Source organism: Armigeres subalbatus, chromosome 2 (genome assembly GCF_024139115.2).
Source record: "Armigeres subalbatus isolate Guangzhou_Male chromosome 2, GZ_Asu_2, whole genome shotgun sequence".
In the NCBI taxonomy this organism is placed as follows: domain Eukaryota; kingdom Metazoa; phylum Arthropoda; class Insecta; order Diptera; family Culicidae; genus Armigeres; species Armigeres subalbatus.
In genome coordinates, this window is record NC_085140.1 from 11,984,328 (window position 1) to 11,999,807 (window position 15,480).

Sequence of the window (15,480 nt, forward strand, 5' to 3'; positions counted from 1 at the left end):
CGAATTACTTTGTAGTGTTGCGATTGCGGAAGGTGCCGATGAATTCCGATTCTTTCAGCAGACATGAAGACTCAAGACTTTAAAAATATATTTATTATACAAACAATCTACAGAAATAAAATACTACTCACTAATTCGGTGACAGAATATAATAAATTATCATTTTCTTCGATGCGCGCACCTCCTCACCATCGCAAATCAGTTTTCGTTCTGTCTGGATAATGTGCGATATCATAAAGCAGTATTTTAGTTTGCTTAGGGATGCTAAAGTTACAAAATAATTTATCATTAAATTTATGTTCAAATTGACGCGCATGATTATGCGCAACACTACCCTTTTTAATTCCACCACTTGAGTCAAGTACGAAACACTGAAGACGGCGTTTCTGTTGGAGTCGAAATACGTATCTGTAAAATAACAATCAAATGGTGGAATTAAATGGAATAGTACTAACTAGTTTTATGGCATGTGAGATCGTCTCTTTATCGATCAGTTTTCAAAAAACCGGATTTCATTGAAATTAATTATTCGTTTTTTCTCTCAGGTCACATCTAAAACCTCACTTGACTTTTATACAGAACGTCATCAATGAATGTAAATGAAATATTCAATCGTGTGGACTTCATCAACCTCGTAAAGTCAAATCACCCCATGTAATACGTGCCTGCTTGCGCTAAATATAGTGCTCTATGAAATCAACAATTCAATTTGGCACAATTTTATGGCTCTACACTGAAACATTTTGTACACCGCACAGAATAGCCTCATGCACAAATGACATTTTCCAAGCTGCATTTGAATTTTTATTTTACTGCACCTGTAGTTACATGGCTGCCAAACGGCAATAAAATCTGCACCGCATAGGTACCGAACCAACACAACACCTAAATGCAGGTGTAAAACAATGTACGCCCCAGCAGCATGTGGATCAAACGTCACATATCTTGGCCACGGTAGTTTCGAAGCAACTTTCATAAATAACAAACGAGGTGCTAAATTCGAAGGATAAATTGCTTTCTTTTGCCGAAGAGGTAGAAGTAGTGTGATTCTAAGCCTGCTAAAAGTTTGAACATGGCGCTCTTATGAGAGGCGATTATTCACTATAAATTATGACCCACTTGAGGCCCATTTTCAATATCAAACTAAACTACTGTTCTCCGTAACATAACGACATATTTCTTTTCGCATCTCCCACTTAATGAGATGGTAGAGAACGGATTTTACAGCGAAAATCAAGTCTCCGGAGAAATTATGCGGAACGCTGGACCGAAAGCAAGTGTCACAAATAGCACACTTTTGCTTCTAGGACAAATTATGAAAAATAATTGTTTGCACTGGACAAATTGCAGAATGAAAAGTGAACGTTGGGTGCTTGTAGCTATAATTTACCAAGTTTTAATTTTTCCTGCGACAGCTTATTTAAAAAAAGCAGCAAACGACTGTTCAAAACAAGAATATTCTTTTTCAGTTCCCTGACTCAAAACGCAAGGCACAGTCTCCCAGTAGCAGTTCGTCCGTTTTTTTTTTTTTTCAAATTATTCCTGGGTTAGAGTTTTTCCCACTCAGCTGTTTGGAGCACTCAACACTTCTGGCGCGTCCCTCAAGACGAATAGATGGTTATATGAATCTGAACCAAACAGTGTGGAGCTGTCTTGGGTGGAACCCCACGGATCGTGCAGTTTTTTGTAGGTATTTCGTTGACCACTGCTGGGCTCATCGCTAGAAGAGCATTATCAAGAAAGGATTGTAAATGGTGCATAAAATGGAATGTTATTAATTAAAAAAAATATTGTTATTATAGTATTGCCAACTGTGAATTGTTCAATTTAGACTTGAGAAGTCTTAATGCCACATTCTTGAGACGGCAACACTAGCGAAATATTTATCTTTGAGCAAAGAGCAAAAAGAATTCAGTACATATTTCATATCAAGCTTACAAATAATTATTTATCATGTTCCGGTAGCGTATTTTTCTAAGTGTTCCGGAAAGATATAGTTCTCTCGAAAAATAGCTTTCTGTAAACGGTGATGAACTTAAAACAAAATCAATAAATTACTTAAATAAAGAATTAAAAAAAACTTCCTATATAAGGCTTCGAGACCTATTATAGTGTCATATACCAATCAACTCAGCTCGACGAAATGAGGTTTTAGATATAAGATTTTGGAATTTAGAATTGAGTAATTTCAAGCTTAAACTTAAGTGTCATATGTGCTGAATATATTCTGTTATGATCTTTTCAGTGACCAAACAATTCTGCGCCCATACGCTCTTGTATATACCAATGGAAACATCGCTGCACAAGCGGAAGAGTTGTTATAATGGTAATGGCTTTTCACTGTAAATTAATTAGTTTTGCATAGTAATAAACATGGCAGCATTTGCACTATTAATTTTCGCGATGAGCTGCGGGTGGAGTTTTTTCCTCTGCTGTTTCTGGCAGCTGTCCACCATCAGAATAAACTTCTAACCGCGGAAATTAATCGCACCAATTCACAACCAGATTGACTGTCCCCGGCAGATATCCAGAGCCCGCGATTTACGCCACTTAAAACTTCTGTCACCTTTCACTCCGACTGTCAAAATCAATCAGTGTCTGCCCGCGCCCGGTGGAAAAACTTTTCGATCAAATCAACAAACAATTGGATTAACACCGTTTTTCGCTTGCCACCGTGTGCATAGGTTCCGATTCCCACCCAACCAGCTAGAGAAAATCTCAAAGAAACCTCACATATTTGTTTGATTTTCAATCACTTCTAATCGAAGATCGGGTTTCCGCTCGGTCTGCTTAACTTTCCAATCGACTTTCCACTTTCTCTCCCATACTCGGCTGGGCTGGGCGCAACACGAAAATTCAATAAAATAATTTCTCTTCTCGTAACTTTTACTGTGCCACAGGATGTCTGGTGCTTCCGGATTGCTGCTGGGTACGTCCGTGTGCTGGGAGAAAAAAAAAGGATTTCTTACATATATTTCCCGTTCTCAAGTTTTGTTTTCGTTCATTTCTGTTGTCAGTTCCCCTAAGATGGAGAGCTGGAGGAAGAACATTGGCAGTGAAGTTCTTCCTTACGGGTTGCGATAATCTTTGCGTGGATTGGTTGACCGTATGGGGTTGGGAAACTGAAACTTTACTGAATAGATGATGCCAATTTTATGTCGTTTTTGATAGGTGGAAGAACTGATTGAGTATATAGTTCCACTGTCCTAAATTAGTCGCAATTTATTTTTAGAAATTATGTTGAAGCATGCAGGTAGTAAGCAGAATTTAAGGATTAGATTTTTGCCTTTCTCGTACAATAAAGTTGTACCGAGAGACTATATGATCACTCCAAAAAATATTTTTTGATAGGACCCGTAATGCTGGGTAGACACCTTTACGTGGTGTGTTACGGGGTAAGATCTACCACGGTTAAATTGCCAGCTACAGGCAAATCCTGACCCAACGATTACCTTCCTCATTATCCAACTCCGTGGTACTTATGAGGGTGTCGCTAAGTCGGTGGCCTCTCGTTAAGTAAGTACCACATCAACACTTCCTTCCTCTCCCTAGTTACGGTGAAGATGGGCGTGGCCAGGAGTAGTAATCCTCATGCTTTTGTTATTTTTGTTTTAGACTGGAATCAAGGACCACTCCCCTTCTTGATTTCTGATAGCATTCTAGATAAGGATCTCAAAAGTAAAACATGAGTATCACTAGTGTCCAATCTACGAATTACACCGTAACAATGCTAATGCTAATGCTAATGCTAATGCTAATGCAAAAAATATTTTTTGATAGGAAGCAAAGTGTTATAAATCGAGCTTGACGAACTGAGATGATGTCTTTTTTATAGAGGATTGAAAACAAATCTACAGACAGACACCTGAAATTATCACTCAGGGAGTGGGGTTGACGGAAGGTTACTTGAGTTACCCTCTCTTCTAATGCCATGATCCCCTGGGACTACCTTCCAATATTACTTCTGGAGGATACTTAACGTACTTAACGTACTCCTACCAAAACGACACTTCTAAGCCCTTTGGCTTCCTTATTTGTGCCAGTAAGCATACAAAAGCTTTGAGCCCTTAAGCCCCTAATGTTTCTCTTGTGCCATTCAGCACCACCCTCTTTTTTGAGCCGTTTAGCTCCCTACGTACTCGCAAGCTACTCAGATAGTCCCCGGCGGCGGATCTATCCTACTCCGACGGGGAGTTCCCCGACGTTAGAAGCTCCCCCGTATCTGATGACCCGTTTCAACGGGTGACCGGACGAGTGTCTAGGTCGATCCAAAGATTCCGGGTGGAGATAACTTCCAGTTCAATTGTGCCCGACGACCCGAAGCCAGTGCATTCGCACGCCACGGTCTACTCAACTGGTCCCCGGCGGTGGGCCTAACCTACTCCGAAACCCGGGTTTCGATACCCTTGAGTCATTTAGCTCCCAATAGTTCCGACGGCGGATCTAACCTACTCCAACAAGAAGGAGCTCCCCAGAATCTCGCCGTTCCGCCACGTTCTGTGGCTACGCGGTCGTCGCAAGCTGACGTAGCCGGCACTGGCGTTCCCACATACCCTAGCAGCACACTGTAGAGAAGTTATAGTAACCCATATGCAACAAAATTTGGTTACATTTAAGTTGCTGCAACCAAATCAGTGTAAGTTGTGCTACTCGGGTAATCGACATATATTTTCCGCAGCAGAGTGTTCATTGTCTGATATTCGCAATGGCGTCCTGTTGCTACTTCGTGCGTCAACTTTGTTGTAGGATGTCGGCTATCCTGGACGTCACTCTTGCGACTGCTCTCCACTGTTCTGGGTTCTGACACATTTTCCTGACGATGTTATCGGTGGTAGTGTCCATTCCGCATGACTCCAACATCGCACTCCTTTCCGTTTCGAACCGGGGACATGTGAACAGGATGTGCTCAGCCGTTTCTGTCACGTCTGGGCATTGGAGACAGGCGGGGGAAGCCGCATGTCCAAACCTGTGCAGGTAACACCAGCATCCGTGGCCTGTTAAGAACTGAGTTAAGCCAAAGTTTAGCTCTTCATGAGGTCTGCTAATCCATGCAGGCACACTTGGGACTTAGTCGAGTTGTCCCGCTCCCTCTGTCATTTGGCTACCGTTACTACCTTGATATTTCTTGCAGACTTAGTCGACTTGATTTTTGAAACTCAACTTATCGTCGAGCATCACCTTCAATTGTTTCAGAGATCTCTTGGAGGTGATGTCGTAGCCACCGACTCTAATTGTCGCCTCCTGCACCGATTTGCGGTTGTTGACGACTATCATCTCCGTTTTATGATGCGCCAACTGTAGCTTCTTGGGCAGACCATTCACACACCTCTCCGCATTCGGCACTTTTTGCTCTAACTAACCAATCACAAGTTAGTACTGCTTGTCGATTGCTGCTCGGCGCGCTAGATTTTCTGCAAGCTGCAGGCAATCTGAGTGGTTGCAGTCGAGACTGGGCTCCACTTCTCCACCGCTTGACACATCCTCTGGATAAGGTTATCCGGAGTTGTGTCCCGGCCGCAAACGTCTAGCATTGCTCTTCTTTCGACGTCGAAGCGAGGACATACGAACAGTATGTGCTCGGCAGTTTCGTCAACACCTGGGCAGTCAGGGCAGACGGGGACCTGTGGTGGTACTGTCGGAAACAGCTATGGCCTGACAGGAATTGTGTCACATGGGAGTGAACTTCCCCATGGGGTTTCCCCACTCAGCTTGATATGTTAGGAATCAGCCGGTGGGTCCACCTACCTTTCGAGGAGTTATCCCACTCACGCTGCCATCTGGCAATCGAAGTCACCCTGGTACGCTCGCGGGCTCCTCTGGTGCCACGTAGCACAAAACACTCCTCGTCCTCCCGGATGACCAACCCGACTGGCATCATACTTGCTATTACGCAGGATGCGTCATGCGATACCGTGCGGTAGGCCGATATCACTCTGAGACACATCAAGCGGTAGGTGCTCTCCAGTTTTGCCCAGGACGGGCCGCCGTACCTAAGGATAGATGCGGCAACGTCTGCCAGTAGCCTACGTCTACTGGCGCACACCTTGGAGCTGTTGGACATCATCCTCGATAATACCGCCACAGCAGTCGAAGCCTTCTTGCACGCATATTCGACATGGCTACCGAAGGTAAGCTTGTCGTTTATGATGACCCCAAGAATCTTTAGACTCCGCTTTGAAGTGATCGCGACGTCTCCCACGTGAACAACTGCATGTTGTCCCGACTTACGGTTACTGACGATAACCACCTCCGTCTTATGTTGAGCGAGCTCAAGGCCTCTCGCACTCATCCAGTCCGCCACAGTGCTGATCGCGTGTTCTGCGGTTAGTTCTATTTCGGGGATCGACTCCCCGTAGACCTCTAGGGTTACATCATCAGCAAAGATCTTCACACCAGGAGGGAACTATGGAAAGGGTTCCATAGTACCGGGCCCATAATTAACCCTTGCGGGACTCCTGCGGTAATGGGAACATTTTTCTGACCGGCATCGGTCCCGTATAACAGCACACGGTTCTGGAAGTAGCTTTCCAAGATCCGGTACAGTTCCACCGGCAGGCTAAGCCGGTGTAACGTCAGGCCCTGGAGCTTTGTTCATCGCAAGGGAATTAGCCACTGCGAGTAACTCTTCGTTCGTCACAATTTCGGCCACACTCCCAGCGCCTTGCTGCGCAGGAGGAGGCCAGGGATTTGTGGCTCGGGACGGGAAGAGTACTTCGATAATCCTCTCTAACTCTCCCTTTGGTCTTGGCCATAACGATCCTATAGGCGTCACCCCACGGATTCGCGTTGACACCCTCGCACAGGTTGTCCAAGCAAGCTCTCTTGCTGCTCTTAATGACCTTGTTAAGGGCCAGTCTCGCAGCTCTAAACACTTCACGACGCACCGCTCTTTCCTCCTCGGTACGGGCTCGTTGCGTCCTACGTCTACCCTTGAGGCAGGCTGATCGTAGGGCTGAAATTTCGGCACTCCACCAGTATGCCGGGCGTCTGCCATTTCTTGGCAGGGTTTTCCTCGGCATAGTAGCGTCGCACGCGCGTGATAGGACAGCTACCAGCGCATCCTCGCTTAGACTGTCGGTTGGCCTCCAGTCCCAGGGCGAAAACTTCGCTGTTGAAGTGATTGGACTTCCACCCACGTACCTGACTGGGATCGCCCGCCCTCGGATGTTCCACACCATAGTTGATCTTGAAGCGTATTGCTAAGTGATCATCATGGGTGTAGCCCTCGTCTACCCTCCAGTCCAGGTCAGAGACCAGACCGGGGCTGACAAACGTTACATCTATCCATGACTCGGCCCCATTCCTACGGAATGTGCTACTGGCTCCGTCATTGACAAGCACTGCGTCGAGTTTTGCAAGTGCCTCGAGTAACGCTTGTCCCCTCTGATTGGTGCAGCGGCTGCCCCATTCCACTGCCCAAGCATTAAAATCTCCCGCTATAACGAACGGGCTCCAACCTACTAGGTCGGACGATACCTTTCAAGCAGCCAAAACATCGGCACAAATACTGAAACGGCTCAATTCGAGTTAATACCGTTTATGAATGAACAGATTTTGAATGCATTTTACACTTGTTATGCAAATCAATGATAGATTATGAAATTTTGATGAAAATGAAATGAAAAATTGCTTTGTTTATTGGACTGTATTGTCATGTGATATGAACACATTAAATAGTTACATGTAAAATTTTACCTGTATAAACCGTTTCATCCTTTTCATGTGTTGTTCTTTAATGAAGAAGATTGGCTGCAGTCTTGGCAGAGTTACATTTTCTATCCACGTTTCTCTTATCGAGGTCTCTAGGTAAAACTAGATCTATAGTTCCAATCGGTTCAAATACGGTCCATGAAGTACAAAACTACCTTAGAATACCATAATCATGAAATCATGAAGTATGTTGGGTCGCATGATGGTATTCGCCTATTTCCGTAAAGTGACCCCGTATCAGGTTTCCGGCGGAACGTCCGGATTCCGGAATACAGGCCATATTTCGGACCGATCAAATTCCTGATCAAATTTGGTATAGTTTATGCGTCGTTTCTGTTCAAAATATCTAAAATAATCATTTCCGAAGTATGCGTTCTGGCATATGGCCAAAAGCTAACACCCATTTTAAATCCGGAATAACTCCGATAGCAATTGACCAGTCCTAAAATTCCCTAGAGCCCCTGAAACTTGAATAAATTCCGCTTCTTTTGGTGAAAGTTGCGAAAAAAAATTTTCGAAAGGCACTAAAGCTACTGCCAAAAAGATTTTTATTTTCATTTTCAAAAGGGATGTTGCTAACGGAAGGGCTATAGAAACCTTCCCAAGTAACATTTTGAACTCTATTTGGATTTATTCAAGTTTTATTGCAGTTTTATCAAGGCTTTGCATAAACTGTAGAGTTTTATCATAGTTTTCGTCTAGTCCAAGTTACCTCAACGCTAAATTCTCTTATAATAGTTTTATGATATGCCTGGAGCATCTTAAGCTGTTTATTTTGATCAATCATCCAGCAAGAGCACTTTATCCCAATTGAAACCAAATAGTTTTGAGAAAGTTTTATGGTACTCTCCATTAAGAAAGAACGATCTTGAGAATGCCATTATAAAACTTTCTTAAAACTGTGTGGTTTTGATTGGGAGAAAGTGCTCTTGTTGACGAATACATCAAAACAAACAAAACATTATGTCAAATTGGACGCAAATAAGTGTATAAATTAAAAACTAATGGATCAAAGGCAAAAATAATGTAAATTTATCCCATATATGGTAACTCCATTTGCGCAAGCATCTGTTTTTTTCTATCGGATCATCAGCTGCCGTTTTCTTTCTATCGGATCTAATTTATCACCAGCTGCATCAGCTGTCTTGATCTTCCAATACCAGGCAGAGTTCATATCCTCCCATTTATCATATGATCGATCAATTTTCCTCAAAATACATTTTCTCGATTTTTTTGGCATTCATAACCATAACCAACTAGGTACAACACACAGGCAAATTTCTCCAGTTTTCAACGGACGGTTGAGCTACGCAACAAATACTGGCAAGTTAAGTATTTATTAGATAGATTTTTGAAATCTTTAACATATTGTTGCAAAATCGCGACCAAAAATTATTATCGAATTAACTCAACTCGTATTTCGAAGCAGGGTTATTTTTAATAAAGAAGTAATAACTATTTATTTTTTGATTAAAAGAACCCTATAGATGTTTAACTAACAGGTAAACAAATAAGTTATATGCATTTCTTTTTCAGTTGAATTGCATGTTATTATATGACAATATTCTCAAAATGGATGATTTCGGCTTAATCTGTGTTGTTTTTTTATTGCAATCATGCGTGCCCACTACTGAAAAACATCACAGACATGGAAAACAAAACATTTTGCGCTCCAATTCTTTGAACCTGAGGGGCAGTAACCCTATTGAGTTTTAATTTAATTCAGCATTTAGTGCAGATATTCAGTTTAGTAAATATTTAACGGCGAACTCTTTCCAAATGAACGACTTCTTTTTCAATGGATATGTAAACAACATGTTATAATAAAAGCACCAAACTTATAACGCTCTTCAATAAAACTTCTTAGTTTTGACCAGTACTAGTTAGTTTTATTCAAGACAAACTAAGCTTCGTCAAGATTGCGATAAATCTAGTTCAATTTATCATGCTCCTGCAAAAAGCTAACAGGTTTTATATAAGATAAAGTGGTTTTAATGCAATCTTATGATGGTTTTCGATAAAACCATTAAAATCATGGCGGATTATCGTCTGCGTCAAATTTCTTGATGGAAGCCATTTCTATATGAACGCTGAAAACTATTTGTTTTCATTTTAAATGTCCTTCATATATTGGGGCTTAAAACAAATATTGTTACATCTACGAAATAAAAAGTAGAGCAAAAATTATTTTTTTGGGTTTGTAAAATTTTTTAAATAAAAATAGTTTTTCAAAATAATACTATATCTTGCAATATAATTAAGGCGCATTCATTATTTGTTACCTTTATTCAAAAAAGCATCGACAAAGTGGTTGTGGCATGTGGAATTACACGATCACAATGCAATTAAGTTTCAAGTTTTCAACGTATCCATCATCATTTTTATCATTATAAGATACTGTTCGATTTGATTCAGACAAAGTTCAATAAAAACAAGTATAAACATCAGCGCATCTAGATAACCAAAACACATGCTGCCAAATTCCTTAGTAATCCTAACAGGGTTTTATGCTGATCTTTCATGCCATCATAAGCTCACTTTGATAAATCTAACAAGTTTTAAGCGAACCTTGGAAAATGGTCTTGAACACCTTCTCAAGAGTGGGCCTCTTTCGTCTTAAAGTGGTTTTATGGCTGTCTTGGAGCAAGCTTGTAAAACAATTGGTTTTAAATGTGGTTTTAAGGCACAAGTCTAGAAGTGTGCTTCAAGTGCATCATAAAAATAATTTTGTTACTTGGGTTGGCATTATGGGTATCAAAATTCATGAAATCGTTCCCGAAGCATAATCTTTTGAGTTGTTAGGCCTTAGGATGGTTTGATAACGGACTGGTCATCCTGGAACAGGGCCTAAATTGGCCGCAAACTCATTCTGAAGAAACCTTGGCAATATGAATATCGAAATTCATGAAATTGATTCGGAAGCATGATCTGATGATTAATTGGAGGTCAAGCACCATTTCACATTTATTAATGCTTATTTGCAAAAATCTGTTATATAATTTCCTGAGGAACAGAGAAACTTTTAGAGGAACTTCTGGAGGAATTTCTGGAGAAATTTCTGGAGGAATTTTTGAAGTGACTTCCATAAGAAACCTTAGATGAATGTTTGGAGGAATTCCAGAAGGTACTTTCGAAAAAAAAAATCGCGACGGAACTTCTAGAAAAGATCACGGAGGAAATTCCGGAAGAAATCGTGGAGTCTATTCCGCAGCAGATTCACGGAAGAGCTTCTGGAGCATTTTCTGGAAGAACTTACGGAGGAGCTTCCGGAATAAATTCCGGAGTATTTTTAATGCGTTGCATTGCGTTGGAAACGGAGTATTTCGTAGATTGCATACTGATAGCTGTTATGTAAATTTTGCCTTGTCAATTTTTCTCGCTCTCAATCATTATGAAGTGAAAGAATAGTTAAATTTTAAGAAGCTTCAATAAAGAAGATCACGGAATAACACTCGTCTGCCCAGAATAAAACTTGGAATTTCCATTTCGGTTGGTGTGTTCAAGATTTCAATGTGCTCCTGATCCTGCCCGCTTTGCCAAGAAAATTTTCCCATGTCTATAATACAACGATGGTCACAAACGGACGTACCGTCGTGCGGGGCTTCTTTTGATAAATCAGGGGCTACTTTGGACATTTTAAAACAAGAATTGTAACGAAAATTACTATAAAATTGTCATTATCGCCAATCGGGTGTCTTGTTTATAGTTGAATGGTAACTTTCTGTTTCAAATTTGGTATTTTTTCCGTTTATTTTTTTCAAAAAATCAAAAATCCAAATTAGCCCCCGGAATCAAAAGAAGCCCCGCACGACGGTACGCAAATTTCCATTCTTCATCAGTTTCGGACTGGAGCCATGGCTTCTTAAAGGATGCATGAAGTCAACGAGTATCACCGCATGAGGGTCTTAATTCGGTGAGATCTAACCAATTATTCTACATTCTACCTTGCTCAACTTTTCTACTCCATCTGAAACTTTTTCTTTTTGTTTTTTCATTACGAGGTATTATGAGTGATATCCAACAAAAGTATATTGCTATTGGTTCTCATTCTTTGAAGAAAGGCTGGGTTCAATCTTTGCATAACCTTTTCGTAATGGATATTTTTATAAAGTACGCCTGCCCATGACTCGTTCCACTCCAATTTCGCGTATAGTATTAAGTGTATGTTACCAATTATGTTACCATTCTTGCTCAGGATGAGTAACTGATTATCCTCATGTTAAGTAAAAAGTTTCGCAGGCGCTTTTATTAAAAATTTTACCTTTAGCGTTGATTATTGGATTTTTTTTCGCGAAATATGTACAGCCGTGTTATTTAGCGTTATTAATTAGACATGTTCCAATATTGTGATACTACTTGTTGGATTTATGTTTTAAACTATTGACGTTCGAGCGATCTTTCTAACAAAAGTTAATGTGAATTCTCGTTTATGCCATCAAAATCAGATAAGAAAATGATTTGAGCACAAACGCTGTTTATCTTTTGTTCTGACTTCTGACGCAACCAAAAACTTATTCGAACGGTGTATCACGGAATTATGAAAACTTACATGACTTCGACTTTTTGAAATTATGGTGTGGGTCAGCACTATATCAATTTTGTAATTTTTATAAATCGCTTTCCAAGAAGAATATGTAATGTGATTGCTACCTATACTTTGTTCCATTCTATGGATTGGATGTGTGAATGTATTAGTCTGTGGGATTACACTGTTGGAAGGGGATTCTTTCTATTCCGCGGGTTTCGCGTAAGTGTCTCTGCTTACGGGTCTGCCACCTCCGTTTTTGGTCCTTTGGTTCAGCATTTTTGTATACATTCTTGGCATAAAATTCAAAAATGAAGGTTTCTTACACGAAAACAAATTGAGCATAATTAGGTGAATTTAGTGTAGCGTTTGTGCCAAAATCCATTAAATTTGTACATTTTTATTTTATTTAAGTTTTGCAAGGTTTTGATACAGATTTGTATTAATGTTGGGTGTTCACATAAAAATCATTTAGACAAAAATAGAAAATGACAAACATAATACTGCTTTCTACAACTTCAGCCATTTTGTATTATTTCCTGAAGTGTAAATTTTATGACATTATATTTTCTTAAATGATAGTCGAGAGAATGCAACAGTTTTTAAGCTTCATTTGAATAGTAGATGAACGAGTGCACATCCGATCGTTTCCACTACCACGCGGAACTGCAGTTGAATAACCCAAATTTGGCTACCACGGAAAAAAACACATTGGATAAATCCAACTCTTTTTTTTTTATTTATTCATTGAAGAGAAAGAGAGAGTGAAATAACTAGTGAGTTTCAAAATCAAAATTTGTATTCAGTTTGGAGTATTTTAAACTATCTTTAGGTATTTTATTTTTTCTGTGTAGTGCCCGTGTGATCGTGTTTTCTATTGTATGCAGAACAATCGCGCGATCGTCGTAATTATTTGTTCTGCGTTGTGCGGACGAGTAAATCAATTAGCAAGTAAAAATTTAATGCGCGTCTGATCATGTTTCCTTAAGCACGCAGAACGATCGCGCGATCATCGAAATATTTGTTCTGCGTTGTGCGGGTGAGTGAATTAATTAGCAAGTAGTAATTTGGTGCGCATATTTTCGTTTAGTACTCAGAACGATCGCGTGATCATTGAAATATTTTGTTCTGCGTTGTGCGGTCGGTAAGTCAATTAATAAGTGCACGTTTGATTGTGTTTTTTGTTACCTCGATAAAACTACACGCTACACCTGGCATACCGTTTACCAAAACGAACCCTGCTACACTACCTACCCCATTCATCCAACATCCCAGTGATTTCTCGTGGAAGTGCAGATGACTCGTCGGCTTCCATCACAGCGAGTATCACGTCAACATTTCCTACCTATTCCCTAATTGACCTGCATTCGGACACGGCCGGCGCTGGTATTGCTGCTTAAATTTGGGTCACCAGTTCTTACACATTGAAGATGATGTTAGTCCCAAACATCATCTGTTGGTTCTCTGTGTAATTACAGCTGACCTAGCAATAACGGAGTAGCAACCGTGGGCGGTCAATCATGCTCATGCTCATGCTCATTGCATACTGATAGCTGTTATGTATATCTTTATTCCAATTGCTTATGGAAAGCTATTTGGGAAATAATAGAAATCCAATGGGAGGTCCATATGATAAAGCATGAGAACTGCCATTGCTGGCCACGCCCATCTTCTCCGTTACAAGGAAAGGGAAGGAAATGATGATATGACATCTTCTTAACGAGAGGCCAGCGACTCACCGACGTCCTCAAGGAGTTGGATACTTGGGAGGGACATTGTTTAGGAATTATCACTATAAGCAAGTGATGATAGCATGTTTTTAAGAGCGTTGGGAGTAATTTTGCTAAGAAGGTTATTTTGACTCCGTTTTCTTTTAGGTCCTTCATCATGGGATGGGGCAAGGTATTTAATCTATGCCCTGGCTAATAAGCCTAGGTTCAAGCGCCATTGCTGACCCTCTGAAACGAGATTTTAAATACTTCTGAACCCAAGTCCTTTGGGATAACATTAGAACATCGTTAAATAGTTTTATTGATATCATAATAGATATAACAAAAACGCAGAAAAAAAACAGCGATTTTGAGCGCAATTACATTATTGGTGGGTTAAGATTATTTCATTCTCAGTCTGTAAAATGCAATAATGTCTACTACTTTTTTAACTTCAATTTAATAAAGTATTGCTCACTTCATTTTCAAAATTTGATTAGATGTTCCCGACTTGTCAAGGTTTTAAAACTTGTTCGGGGAATGTAGAGTGTTAATAATATTTTCTTTCTCTACTTCTTCTTCTTATTGGCATTACATCTCTACACTGGGACAGAGCCGCCTCACAGCTTAGTGTTCATTAAGCACTTCCACAGTTATTAACCGCGAGGCTTCTAAGCCAAGGTACCATTTTTGCATTCGTATATCATGAGGCTGACACGATGATACTTTTATGCCCAGGGAAGCCGAGACAATTTCCAATCCGAAAATTGCCTAGAGCGGCACCTGGAATCGAACCCAGCCACCCTCAGCATGGTCTTGCTTTGTAGCCGTGCATCTTACCGCACGGCTAAGGAGGATCCCTAATAATATTCTCTAAATGGTGTAATTTATAAACTTACCATTGCCCCTGTAATACTATTTGAAGTTACGACTATCACATCAACTGTAAACTGATCCGTATATTTGGATAAAGTTTTTACCACTAGCCATTAGCACTGTTACTTAAAATTCACGAGTTCATCTCTTACACATTTAATTCTTCACTATTTAATTAAACTTTTTTCCGTATTTTGAACCATTTTCGACGGAAGAACTTTTGCGTAGAGAAAAACACGTCCACAACATACTTCGATCTGCCACTTGTTGAATTAAGGATGCAAACATTTTCCGGAGTATTTTTAATGTAATTATAAAATTCCACGCAAATTCGATGAAATTTCGCTATCACGACGCTTCCGATAAAATTTCAATCGGCCCACAGGTATAATTCTCATCCATTTGACCTGTTCAGTAAACGACATTAACGGTCATATTTCATTAGCCAAATCACATTTTCTGTTATTATTCTGTTGTCCCCTCTGATTGGTGCAGCGGCTGCCCCATTCCACTGCCCAAGCATTAAAATCTCCTGCCCATTCCACGTCGAGCATCCGTGCGAGGCAGTTCGTAGTCCGCGTACGGTCGATTTATATTTCGGGTTTTTCCTAAAGAAAAGGGTTTTTTACCGAAGCCTTTTAAATCGAAGTGCTAGTGTGA

At 40.5% G+C, this 15,480-nt stretch overlaps 1 protein-coding gene across 1 annotated transcript in view; it reads right to left on the bottom strand.

The window, feature by feature from the left end:
• Positions 1-14,867, bottom strand: part of LOC134217768 (uncharacterized) — a 529,775-nt gene extending 514,908 nt beyond the window's left edge. The window contains exon 1 of the mRNA XM_062696579.1: positions 14,844-14,867. Within this exon, the coding sequence (XP_062552563.1) occupies positions 14,844-14,846 (3 nt within the window). The 5' untranslated portion in view covers positions 14,847-14,867. The remainder of the gene's footprint in view (positions 1-14,843) is intronic.
• Between the last annotated feature and the right edge of the window lie 613 nt (positions 14,868-15,480).